The following is a 13,916-nucleotide window of genomic DNA, read 5'->3' on the forward strand; positions in this document are numbered from 1 at the left end:
TTTGTCTAGGCATGTAACGCCGCTGGTAAATCAGGGGTGGCCTGGAAGGTCGAGACTGTTGAGGTTTGGGTTTGGGCCGCAGGATGGATTGAAAAGATTTTTTGTGATCCGACAGCTTCTTGGTAACAGTTTCGATAGACTCATCGAACAGATCAGCTCCCGCACATGGTACGTTGGCGAGTCTGTCCTGGAGGTTGGGATCCATATCAATTGTACGGAGCCATGCCAGGCGACGCATGGCTACCGCGCTTGCGGCAGCACGTGCCGAGAGTTCGAATGCATCGAAGGAGGATTGCATCAGCTGGAGGCGTAGTTGGGAGAGGGAGGCTACCACTTCCTCGAACTCGAATCGAGCTTGGGTGTCCATAAAAGGAGTAAACTTGCGGAGCACCGGCAAGAAGAACTCCAGATAGGAAGAGAAAAAGAAATTGTAGTTCAGCACCCGTGACGCCATCATGGAGTTTTGATAGAATTTTCTACCAAATTTGTCCATCGTTCTCCCCTCTCGGCCCGGCGGTACAGAGGCGTAGACCTGAGAGGGATGAGAGCGTTTAAGAGAGGACTCGACCAGTAGGGATTGGTGAGAGAGTTGAGGGCCCTCGAACCCTTTATGGTGCACGATGCGGTATCGAGCATCGAGTTTGCTGGGAATCGCCGGTATGGAGTACGGTGTTTCGAAACACTGCATGAAGGTCTGATCCAGCAATTTATGCAGAGGGAGCCGAAGCGACTCCGTTGGAGGGTTAGGTAAATGCATGGTGTCCAGATACTCTTTGGAGTATCGGGAGCCCGTGTCAAGAGTCACATCCAGATCATCCGCCATTTGTCGGAGGAATGATGAGAAAGACAATTGATCCGCCAGCGTCGGTTTGTGAGACGGGCTGGAGGAGGAAGAGGCCTCCGGGTCCATGGACATCGGGGAATGGCAAGGAGAATCGGGTACGGGTGTTTCCTCGTACTCCGTTCCCTCCGGAGGGGATACCTCTGATGAGGAGTATCCCATACGTTGCAGTTTTTTCTGCGGTGACACCTCCGAATGGCGTGCGGAGTGCCACGATGAGTGTCTGGATCGATGTCCGTCTTGGTGGCGGGACGGGGATCGAGATCGTCTGTGCATCGCATGGTCTCCCGAGGCCCCCAAGTGATGGATAGGGCTGGAAGCGGTGGATCGCAACTGGGGTTGCGATGCGGATTCTTGCGATGCTACCCAAGTCTGGTAAGGAGTGCGGAAGAACTCTTCCTGACTATGCCCAGGGCTTTGATTATCGATCGAAGGTCTGGTCCCATGTTGGCGTGGAGGCGTAATGGGCTCTAATGGCGGCATATCGCTAGGCGAGGCTTGCCGCATGGGCATCGCCGCCCTCCCCCGTTCGTCCTCGTCGGTTTTCGAGGTCGAACGGCGTGGGGGAGGGGGAGGGGGCGGACCGCCCCTTTGGACCGGTACCGGGAGGTCACCCTGTATGGCAGCGATGAGCCCGGGTCCAATGGTCTGCATGAGCTCAACGAATTGAGCTTCCAGCATTGGACCGCAGCGAAGCCGATAAGGAGGGATCCGCACCGAAAGGGGGTCCTCCTGCACGGTCATCGCGTTCCTTCGAGGTCGAGTGCTTATGCTTGGTAGCTTTAGGCACTTTGATGACCACTGGTGGTACTGTGGAAGGAAGAGGTACCTGAACCGAGGAGACCGGGGCAGGCACCGACGTCGAGCTCGTGGATGGTGTCGGGATGCACGATGCCGGTTTCACCACACTCGATGCAGGAGGGGTCGATGCCGGTTTCGCACGAACCGGGGAGGTATCAGATGAAGTGGAAGCCGAAGGATCCTTAGCTGCGTCCATCTTGAACATCGATTCCCACAATAGGCAACGCCGTTTGAATGAGCGTGCCGTAAGGGTAGAGCAAGGCCTGCACGATTTCGGGATGTGGTCAGGACCAAGACACTGCAAACAGCGTCGGTGCGGGTCCGTGAGTGAAATCGCGCGTTGGCACTTGCTGCACTTTTTAAACCCGGTGATTGGCCGGGACATAGGCCGGAAAATCTCCGCCGCGAGGTCGAAGCCAGTAGGCCTGAGCCACGTGGCCGGCCCGTTCGACCCGCCGGAGGAAATAATCTTTTCTTTTTTTTTTTTTTTTTTAAACTGAAAAAGAAATGTAATGTTAATTGTAATCAAAAGAAAGCGAAAAACGCGGACAAGGAAGGCAAATTTAACTGAATTCAGCTAGCGCATGATGAAGTTGAACTTCTCAGCTCCGCGGAAAGAAAAGAACTGAGGAGACACGCCCGGCTCTCCGGGCGGGAAGGCACCGGCGCATGCGCGGTGCGGGCATCTGGAAACTTTAAGTTTCTACAAGCAACACGTGCTTGTGAGACGTCCGTACCGGGCTCTGTCTGATGAGACATCACCCACTAGTGAGAATACCTGCCTGCTTGTCCTGGGATAAGAAACACTAACTGGGAAGAATTCAAGACAAGCTATCCATACTGGGATGTCAAAAGAGAAAAATATGATACCAAACCAGCACTTTATCTATCAAGTATTCTCTAGACCTATATCTATGTATCTACATAGATCAAAATTCATTATGCCTAACAGAATGGATAATTATGTCAAGATCCACTAAGATCCACTTTGCTGCAATCCCATGAGACTTCCTTGACAAGCCATAAAGTGTGCACATGATGCAAACAGGAGTCCAAAAGCCAGAAAGTCCCCACAACAAGGTAAAGGAAAAGCATGCACAGAGTAAAAGGGGGAAGGAAATATGCTCACAAACCTTGTAGAAAGAACTTATCAGGCCCCAGGTCATCTTTGTCTTTGTCTTGTTTTTCTTTCTTCCTAAAGGGAATAGGTGCTGCAAGATGATTAACTGGTGTTAGGTATGGAAGGATTAGGTTCTTACCTTGATAATCCTCTTTCCTGAAGAACAGCATACAATTCCTTATGGATGGATTGTGTACTCCAGCTTGTGAGTTGGATTGTAGAAAGAATCAATCATTTTTCTCAGCTCCACCTCCTTATCTCCCTGGACAATGCCCTCTCTCTTCGGTCTGTATCAAAGCAAGCAATAACTCCTAAGAAAATGTTAACAAGGAGGGGTTCGGGAGACTCCTCAATAATGTTAGCTTTGCTCTGCAATATGAATAACCCCCCCCAGTAAACAAACACTGAAATTGCAAAACTAAAGGTGGAACCAACTCACCACCTACCTGTGTGCAACCAGCATTAAACATTTGTATAGCTCTATGAAAGCAGCATGCAGCAAGCAGTGGAGTGTTAACCCGCTGCCTTACAATAATTTTCTTTTCTCCTCTATCGGCTGCCACAAGCCAAACCACTGAAAATTCAACCCAGACTATTATTTAAGCCATTATTCGATACAGCTGTATCCATTTCTGACAGAACAGAGCATAAGGAATCGTATGCTTTTTTGCAGGAAAGAGGATTATCAAGGTAAGAACCTAATCCTTCCTGTGCAAATAACAATTCCTTACAGATGGGACGTACCAGAGCATTCCTGAGTCTAGGGTGGGACAGATGAAGCTGCAACAAAGCTCCGAGGATCCAAAGATCACGTTCGCATGTGCTGACACATCCACTCTGTAAAACTTCATAAAGATATGAAGAGTGGACCATGTGGCTGCCCTGGACTCTGCCCAAGAAGAAGCCACACTTCTGGAAGAGTGAGCTTTCAAGGCAACTGGTGATTGTTTACTACAGCCAATGTATGCCCAGGAGATCGCCATACGAATCCATCAAGAGATAGAAGTCTTAGAGGTTGGTGTTCCCTAATTAGAGCTGGATAAGACAAACATATGGTCTGAGAGCCTAAAATCATTTGTCACCTCAAGATAGCGGAAAAGCATCCACACACATGTAGCAACCTCAAAATCTTATCCTGTTTCTTTTCTCCCATGGACTGAAAACACAGGTAAACGCACTTTTTGATTAACATGGAACAATGAAATCACCTTCGGCATAAAGGAAGGCATGGTGCTCAAAAACACTCCTGCTTCCATGAATCTGAGAAAAGGCTCTCTGCACAATAATGCTTACAGCTCGGACACCCTCCTAGCCGAAGTGATTACATCCAAAAACTTAGTCTTCACAGTCAGATCCATCATATATACTTCCAATAAAGGTCATATGGAACCTTACTGAAGGCCCATAATATGATATTAAGGTCCCTTGTTGGAAACAGCTGTCTCGCTGTAGGGTGGAGCCTCAGTGTTCCCCTTTAGGAACCTGGAAACATCTGGATGAGAGGTTAAAGATGCTTGATCTACTCTGGCCCAGAAGCATGAAAGACTAGCTACTTGAACTTTAAGAGATCCAACTGTCAAGCCCTTCTTCAAACCTTCCTGCAGGAATGAGAAGACCTCAGGAATGGAGGCCTGGAAAGGATCCAACTGCTTATCCTTGCATCAAAACTGAAAATTTTCCACACTTTAGCATAGACTGCTACTGTTGCTGGCTTTCTAGAACTGAAGAGTCATTATTGCCATCTACGAATATTCTTTCCACACTTAAGGTTGCACACTCAATAGCCACGCCATAAGACCAAAGTGTTCTGGATTGTCTAATACTATGGGCCCCTGCAACCAAATGTAAAATATAGTCTGAGGCAGCTGTCCTGCTCCAAGTGGACCAGATCCGTGTATCATGGGCGACATGCCCAATCTGGGGCTATGATGACTACCAATCCCCGATGGGTCGCTATTCTGCGAATGACTTGGCCTATCATCAGTCACAGTGGGAACACATACATTAGTTCTCTTGCTGGCCAAGTTCGCATGAGAGCATCCATTCCGACACTTTCTGACTCAAATCTTCAACTGAAAAACTGAGGGGCTTTCTTGTTGTTCGTTGATGCCATAAGATTTAATGCCAGATGCCCCTAATGTCTTATGCTCATTTAGGACAATGGCCATTTCCCTGGATCCAGTGTCAGCCTCCTGAGGTAGATGGCTTGGACATTGTCCACTCTTGCTATGTGCACCACTGTCATTGCCTTCAGATGGACTTCCACCCACCGAAACAATTGGGCTTCCAGCTTCAGAGAAGAACTCTTGGTTTCCCCTGCCTGTTGACATATGCCACTACTATAGCACTTTCCAAGAATACTCTTACTGCTTTACCTTTTAGCCATGTCTGGAAAAAGCAGAGAGCTAACCAAATGGCTCTTAACTTCAGTCTGTAGATGGACCAGGTTTTCTGCGATGGCAGCCATCAGCTTTGAACTAGTTGACCCTTGCAATGACCACTCCCAGGCGTAGAGTCTGGCATTCATCGTTAGTATCACCCACGACTCTATATGGAGAGGAAGAATTCTGGATAACGACTCCAGCTGGAGTCACCATTTTATGGGCGAGAAGGGAAGTACATGGACTGTGTCTTGGTACTGCTTAACAGCAAAAGCTGAGCAGCTGAGACCTGCGGGGCTCTATATTCAACTCCTACAAAGAAACTGTAATAACTTCAGTTAAATCTGACAGTTTGAAAAAAGGTTTCGCACCGTCAGATCCTCTTCCTGTTCTAGGGCTACCACCAATTCCTGTCCCAAATTATGAAACAGAATCCTCCAAAGAGGATGTTTTCTTGGGGAGCAATGGAAAAGTGTCTGACCCCAAATCATCCCAGTACTTTTCTGACTGGACCTCAGGTTCCTGAAGCTCCACAGACTATTAAGGAGCTTCACCCAAAGGAGGTAACTCTCTCTGTGCACCTCTCTGTAGGTATTCATTTATATTTTTGGCAGGCTGCATACTGCAAACTAGATAGCTGTCCACCAAATGTAATGCAAGCTGCCCCGATCTCTTTCAAAATCAAATTATATAATTGGCTCTCCTCCCAACTACAATTAGGCTCATTCCCTGTGTACCTAGGCCAGATTCTGATTACGCCTATCGTCAAAAATCCCAAAGATCCCATCTCACTCATATCCAATTACAGACCCATTGCGAACATACCCTTCTTTACAAAGTTGATGGAAGGTCTGGTCAACCAAGATTTAACAACCTACTTGGACAAATTCAACATCCTAAACAACAACCAGTCAGGTTTCCGTCCTGGACACAGCACTGAAACCGTCATCGCTTCTTTGGTAGATTACCTTCACAACCTGTTCAGCCAAGGCTCAAGTGCACCAGTCCTACAATTAGATCTTAGTAGCGCCTTTGACTTGGTTGATCATGCCATTCTTCTGGATTGTTTGGAGTCTATCGGCCTCTCAGGCAACGTTTTAAAATGGTTCCATGGTTTCCTAGGTCAATGCTCCTACCAAGTCTACAGCGACAATTCCCATTCCGCCAGCTGGGCCAACACCTGCGGAGTCCCACAGGGCTCCCCCCTGTCCCCCACACTGTTCAATATCTACCTGGTCGCCCTAGGAAATCTACTGCAAAACTTGAAGATAAAATTCTACATCTATGCTGATGACATCACCTTAGTCTTCCCCATCTCCAACATAACCCCTGAGATAAACAACCTCCTAGCTTCAATCCTAACGCAAATCGAACTATGGATGACCGACTAACTGAGGCTCAACTCAGATAAAACCAAGTTCTTCCTGGCAAGCCCAAATGACAAAATCAAAAATACCTCAATCTCCCTGAATGGCCAAGTCTTTACCTTAACAAACTCTTTAAAAATACTCGGAGTGACTCTTGATCACAACCTTACCTTCGAAGCTCACACCGACCTTCTGGTCAAAAAAAAGCTTCGCCATCTTATGGAAGCTAAGATCCATCAGAAAATACTTTGACGCCCCCTCATTCCGCCTACTTGTGCAATCCTCCATCTTAAGTCTAGTCGACTACTGCAACATCATCTACCTGGGATCTTTCAAAAAAAAAAAACACACAAAGATTGCAAATTATTCAAAACACGGCAATCCAACTGATCTTCGGACTAAAAAAATGGGAACACATAACTCCCTATTACCACAAACTTCACTGGCTACCCCTAGAAGCAAGAGTACTATTCAAGTTCGCCTGTTTCTGCTACAAATCCATCCTTGGCTCGGCCCCCCTTTACTTAGTACCCCATTTTATCCTAGACCGCCCATCCAAACTCACACGTAGAACCCACCTGTTTAGCTACCCTACCCTAAGGACCTGCTGTTACAAAAGATATCTAAATAGAACTCTTGCCTTCCAAGCAGGTCATCACAATAACTGGCTGGCCCACATCATCTCACGCTCTTCATCCTACTTAAACTTCAGGAAACTACTAAAAACTAATCTTTTCACCCGATTCATACCCTAAGACCCTATGCCCACCCTGGCCCTCTATCTCTATATGTCCTTTACGCAGATTGTCTTGACCTTCTTCACTGTACCATTTCATTGCCATAATTGTACCCATCTTTCTTTCTGTTTGTACTATTTTTTCTCTTTGTTGTACCATTTTTTTCTCTCTGTTGTACCATTTTTTTTCTCTATCACCTAATTTTATCTGATTGTAACATTGTACCATTTTCGCTGATTGTCCAGCCCTTCTTCGTTATAAACCGCCTAGAACTACTATGGCTTTGGCGGTATATAAGAAATAAAATTATTATTATTATTATTATCAAGGTCACAAAACTGGGGTCAAAGACCTGAATCCTTCAGGGACCTCAGCTGGTCTGAAATTTGCCTCCTCTCTGGGTCAGGTGCTTCCACATAGCAGCGCTATGCTGGCAACACAGTCAGGGTTTATGGGCTCTAACAGTGTTTTGAAACCCAGCTCTCGTGCTTCCTGCAACTCATAACCTGCAGATGGACCAGAGGGGGCTAAGCCCATGGCTCCTACCCTCCCTCATATGCACCATGGCATGCAGTACACAGACACTCCTCTGACGCCCATCCACTGCAAACTTGGCATGATGTAGGAGTAAAACCACCTAAGGAGCCCATTACAATTGATTTAAACCAAAATTGAGATGTTTTTGGAGGCAGATAGAGGTTTTTTAAACAAAATCAGAAAATCCAAGATGGCCACAATGGCAGCATTTTGGCACTAAATATAGCCCATGGGAGCAAAACTAAAAGTTAAAAAATGCTAAACACAGGATTTTAGAGGTGGGGGACCCTTGGGATAACCCCAGAAAATCTTAGTTTTGCCAGTTTCTGAACCACACCAATTCTCCCATAGACAGTAATGAGCTGTACTCACAGAACTGCTATGTACTGTGCCTGCATCAGCTTCTCACTGCAAGGGAAAGGGAAATTGAGGGCTTTGCATATGCTTACCAACTTCGCTGCAAGATTAATCACAGGGGTTCCAAGGAGTACCCATATAACTCCTGTGTTGAAGAAACTACACTGGTTACCTATGTAACAAAGAATGCAGTTTAAGATTATTGCAATTATACATCAGACATTATATCATGCTTCCCCAAAGATCTTACAAGAATTCTTTGAGATCTATAAACCGAGAAGAGAGCTTAGAGATGTAAATGGGATGAAATTAAGTTTGGAGGGTAGAATGTCGACTATGCATGCTAGGATCGGAGCATCAATGATATCAGTGGATGGCATAGAACTATGGAACGCCTTGCCTGGTATCCTGCAGTTTTGTATGGGAAGGATGAATTTTAAGAAAATGCTGAAAACTCAATTATTTGCCAATGCCTTCTTATGCTAAGGTATATTTCAGTTGATAATCGCCTTTTAGAATTTTTTTGACAGCAATGTACGATTTAAAGCTTGCTTGCATTTCCGAATTGATTGAATTTGTGCTCTATCCCTGTTTATTACAGGGACGATTAATGATGTTGTTTAGACATGTCTATGTTATATGTGATAATCATAGGGAAACAAAATTTTATGTATGTGATATGGAAATCGCATAGTTGTATGCGGTATATAAATTATTTAATAAATAAACAAATAAGCAAGCAAGCAAGGGTGGCTCCAGCGGCTTGTCTCTTCAGACTGCCTTTTATTCAGGTGCCAGAACCTGAAACCCTCGACCCTTCATGCGATTCTTTGGGGTGTTGGGGGAAGCAGCTCACCTCTGCCAAGCCTCCCGGCCAGTTGTAGGGGTCTAATCTGCCTGCGCTCAAGTACTCGACTCCGCAGGGGCGAGCACTGCTCCCACGGAACCTATTCCCGAGCTCCAAGTATAAGAGCAGGCCAGCAAGGTGCTCTTTCAAAAGTGTGGTCCCAACATCTGACCCTTCTCTCAGGCAGAGCTGTCCCAGGCCTACTGGGAACCACTTAGCACAGGGAAGTCTCAAGAAAGATCAGAATAATACCTGAAAATAACAAATCTAGTACAAAGCAGAGTAAAAGACATCTTCTCATCTCGCTTGTAGAATGAAGAGAGAGGGCACTGCCTAGGGAGATAGAGCTGAGAAAAATGATTGATGCCTTCTAGAATCCAACTCACGAGCTATGGTTGTCACAAAAGGGGTAGTGCAAAGGTGTCTTGAGACCCCAGTCCCTCAGGACAAAGTCCAGCTGATGACCTACATTCATTGCCCAAATAAGCCTATTTTTCCCAAGTCTGCACAGGGAACCTTGAGGAGGCTCATAAGGCAGAACCCCTGACAGGTAGGAAAAAGCCTTTGTCCCAGACTAAGCCCTTGGCAGTAGTTTTCTAGAAGACGGGAAAGAAAGGTACACATTTGCCTAAAGAACCAGACACATGCAAAAGACATACACCTGACACATTCCTTAGGAGAGAAAGCTTTATCAGCAGGATCCACCCAGAAAGAGGAACATAAAAGTCTAGGTAAGGGTTTCCAGGGGGAGGACTTAGAAGAGAGCAACAGATCCTCAGAAAGCTCCAAGGTAGAAATGCCTAAAGAGGATGATGATTACGGGAGGTCCCTACCTGAATAGGTTTCTCCTACTGGGATTGAAATGGAATGGGAATGCAGTGCTCCAAATGAAGAAGGGGTTGAGACACCAATGGACATTTTCTGGAGTGGGCAAACATGTCGGGAACATTGAAATGTAAAGCTTTTAAATCAGCACTGGAGTGTAGTTTTTTTTCTCACTTGAAATAGTTTGCTTGTCCCTGTCATGCCTAAGCTCCAGAGGGGGGGGGGGGGGGGGAGATAGCTGAAGTAATTCAGTTTGGGAGCAAGGGAATAACTTGGGATTTATTATCCACTCCTTTTCCCACCCTGGTGCTGTTTTAGCCTGCAGCATCTGGGGAATCAGAGAAGGCTGTGAGAGAAGGAAAGCGTTAGAAGATAAACAAGCACAGGAGTACACTGTGAAGTGGCCTGATTTGGGCACCTACCGTATTTTTTGTTCCATAAGACTCACTTTTCCCACCCCCAAAAAGGGTGTGGAAAAGTGGGTGCATCTTAAGGAGCGAATATTAAAAAAAAACACCAAAAACATAAATACCCACCGTACCTCTTTTTTTGCATCCTGGCTCCCAAAGCGCTTTCTGTGCTCCTGCCTTGGTTCCACTGCTCTCTCAACACAGCGATGCACGAGGCAGGCATGCCAGCAGTTTTCAAATTTAGCAGTCATTAGGATCGCGAAGTTGCTCATAATGGAGTGGACGGTCAGCGGCAGAGAACATGCCGGCCACGAAGACCTCCCCTCAGGACCCAGGTAAGGTACCGCCAGGGGAGGAAAGCCCAATGATGCTGCTACAGTTACTGCCAAACAAAATTCAAATGGAACAAGCGGCCAAAGGGAAGAAATCTAAACCAGCTTCATGACCTCCCCCACTGGCTCCGGTGAAAGCAGCGTGAGGCTATCACAAGCAGCCCGTGTCTGTTTCCAGTTGACAGCAGTCACAGGAGAGGCCTCCTGCAGGCACTGGTACTGCCTCGCAATTCTCATTTCAGATAGTGTTGGATACTGCAAGTACTAGTTTAGCATCAACTTCTGGCTTAGGGTTGGCTGGCTGGTTGGGGACTGGCTTGGGGTTGGCTGGCTGGCTGGCATGAGACTGGCTGGCTGGGGGCTGGCTGCCACTACACGTGCCTACCACTAGACATGCCCACCACTAGACATGTCCTGTACCCTGTCTTGGCCTACCACTAGACCACCAGAGGGGGGGACAGGGTACAGGGCACACCATTTGGTTCAAAAATTTTTTTCTCTTGGTTTTTCTTCCTCTACAGATAGGTGTGTCTTATGGTCAAGTGCGTCTTATAGAGCGAAAAATACGGTAACTGAGATTTCTCTAAGAGGGGACTATTGCTCTTTCTGAAAATTAAGATGATAAAGATTCCACTTATGGGATTGTGATGGTTTCCTGGTGTGCTTTTGGGGAAAGCACCAAATTAACTAAAGAGCAGGGCTTTGCCTGTACTTTTCTTTTGTTTTTTCCCACTGAGTGGAGCGCTGGGAGCATAAAGAACTCTGAGTTATACCAGTTGATCAAGGAGTGAACTAAACTATTTTGTCTTCTGTTTAGAGAATGACACAGTGAAAAAATTTTGTCCCTGTACCCGCGAGCTCATTTCCCGCCCCATCCCTGTGAGCTTAGTACCTGTCCCCGCAAACCGTCTGATCCCATTTGTACAGGCCTCAAATTGAACTTATTTTATTAAAGTATAAAAAGAAACTATATTCTGTACAATTGTCATTTTATAAACACAAATGCAGATCAAGGATCAATAGAACCTGTCTTCCCTCCCCTAATATCCCCTCCACTATCGAGAAAACTGAATAAGCGAAGTTACTACAGAATGCTACACAGAAAAATCATGCAAACATGAGAGGAATAGTGTTAGGGGAGTGCAATTAGGTCAGAGAGAGCCCTAAACTAAAGAAGCACAGCCTGGACTTTGCAGTCCCCAGTTATGTCTAACACCAGCAGGATACAAATTTCACTGGAAGTTACATCGAAAGGAGGGACTTGGCTGGAAGAAACTTCTGGAGCAAGCCTGTGATGTTGCTTCTTCATCTATGAAACTTCTAAGAGGCTGGTAGGCCCTGGGCAGGGGGCACAAAGAGGCTGACCCAGGGGAGTTGCTTTTTCTTCTTCTTCTTCTGCCAGTTTTGACCCGCGATCGGAGCGAGCAAGGGAGAGGGGTTGTTGAACCCACGATAGGGAGGGTGGGAGGGGCTGTTGGACTTGCAAGGGGGGCAGTTGGACCCATGATCGCAAGGGAGGCTGCTGGCCAGGATGGATGGGGAGGGAGGTGACTCGCGGCAGATCCTTTACTATGGGGACAAGGACATTTACCACTCCGTGGGGCGATGAAAAGCCTTGTTCCTGTACCCACGATAAACAGCCAATCTTTTTCCCTGTTACTGCGGGTTTGCCGTGGCTAGCTACGGGAAAACAGTCCCCGTGTCATTCTCTGGCTAGGAGCTCTCATGTTATGCCACAAAGGTTATGGATCCTTTGTTCAAATTAAAAGGGAACAGTTTGAGAAAACTTTATGTGACCATTCTGACAATTATGCTTTCCCTTTTGTTAACTACTATTGAACTGTTGATGCTTTTTATTTTGGATGGCAATCCTGTGCTCAAGCAACTGTCCAGAAGCCTAAGTCACAGTTGGCAGCACAGGGTACACAACTCATCCGTAAGGAATCGTATGCTGTTTGCATGGGAATTATTTATAGAAAAGAGCAAGTGACAAGCAGACAGTTCCACCAAACCTTTAAGTATCAAGGATCTTAAATATCTCTCCTTTAAAGTATCAGTCTCTCTCAAAGCAATGAGCATTATGTTTATAGAATAAACAATAGTCTCCTGAAATAGTCTACCAAAAATGTTCTTATTGCCCTAGTGCAAATGCCAATAGATTCTTTAGAACAAATACCTGATACAAAACAAGAATAGAAAATGACCCCCCCAACCACCCCCACACATTTTTCTTTTGGAGCTTACAGCACAGCATACATTTAGTATCACTACAGATATGATATCTAGCATTAAGAATATAATTTTAAATACTTCAGAGGAAACAGATACAGTGGGAAGGAATAGATAAGAACTGGGATAGAGGTAGGTGGTCATAAGAAAACAGCCTATGAGTATTGATGACAATGTATGGAGGAGGAGATGGGGACACACCTCACTTTCAACTCTAGTTCAGTCAGATGATGAGGTCTTCTGAACAAGTCCTATTTATGGATGGTGAAAGTTGTCACAGATCTTATTTTGAACATATAAGTTGTTTGTACGTGTGCTGTTGATTTCAATAAAGAGATTATAAAATAATATCCTTACATCATCTGATTAGGTTCAGATTAGAACATTAAGTCAAGCATTGTGTATGACTACATCCTACTGGCATTCTGTTGAAAGCTGGTACCCCTGTGCAGCATTACCATCGAGTTCCTGCAATATCTATATCTAGGTCTAGAACTACAGTAGATAAACAATTCTCAATTCTGTGTCTGTGCAGATTTGCTTGTAGTCACCAGAGGGCACTGTAAGTTTTCAAATCCGTACTTTAAGAAAGTTCCACAAGGTAGCAAAAAATGAAGCTCCATTCTCAGGAAGTAACAAGATAGCCGACAGTGAAAAAATGGATGCCCAGAGGTGCACAACAAGCTAGTCTTGTATATTTTCTAAAGTGGTTTTGTTTTCTTTGTGCTAAAAAAACTATCAAGATTGATTTTGGGGATGTTTAGATACTCAGTTTGACACACTGCAGTTAAAAATGGATTTCAGATTTACCTTTTGGCATTGCTGAAACAAAACGCTTTCTCCACCAGGGCTTGTTCCTGTCTGATTTCTCATCATCACTGTCTTTTCTGTCTTCCACCTGAGGAAGCAAGTCTTTATTTACTTTAATTAGAACAATAATTTTTGCATACTGTACAGCATGCTAGAAGGGTAATAACTAAATGTTGGGAGCCAAGTGAGCAAGTTTCTAATTTGCCCTAAACTTTCCCCTAATAAAATTGCAAATTCCTGGAATACTGTTAAATGCACATTAAAATGGTATTGTGTCCTGCTGGTGGGATATTTGGGTCTGGTACAGTAGTCTCAAACTTGC

General features: G+C 45.5%; 1 protein-coding gene across 13 annotated transcripts in view; it reads right to left on the bottom strand.

Moving 5' to 3' along the window:
• The window catches only part of GAPVD1 (GTPase activating protein and VPS9 domains 1), a 189,433-nt gene that overhangs the window by 39,521 nt on the left and 135,996 nt on the right, over positions 1-13,916 (bottom strand). For 8 of the 13 annotated variants that reach the window (XM_033960247.1, XM_033960249.1, XM_033960252.1 and 5 more), the window contains 2 exons: positions 13,595-13,682; positions 2,776-2,868 (listed from right to left, as the gene is read on the bottom strand). In XM_033960247.1, the coding sequence (XP_033816138.1) occupies positions 2,776-2,868; positions 13,595-13,682 (181 nt within the window). The remainder of the gene's footprint in view (positions 1-2,775; positions 2,869-13,594; positions 13,683-13,916) is intronic. The other 5 variants (XM_033960259.1, XM_033960250.1, XM_033960255.1 and 2 more) reach the window with 2 other exon arrangements.

The sequence above is a fragment of the Geotrypetes seraphini genome, chromosome 10 (genome assembly GCF_902459505.1).
Source record: "Geotrypetes seraphini chromosome 10, aGeoSer1.1, whole genome shotgun sequence".
In the NCBI taxonomy this organism is placed as follows: Eukaryota; Metazoa; Chordata; class Amphibia; order Gymnophiona; family Dermophiidae; genus Geotrypetes; species Geotrypetes seraphini.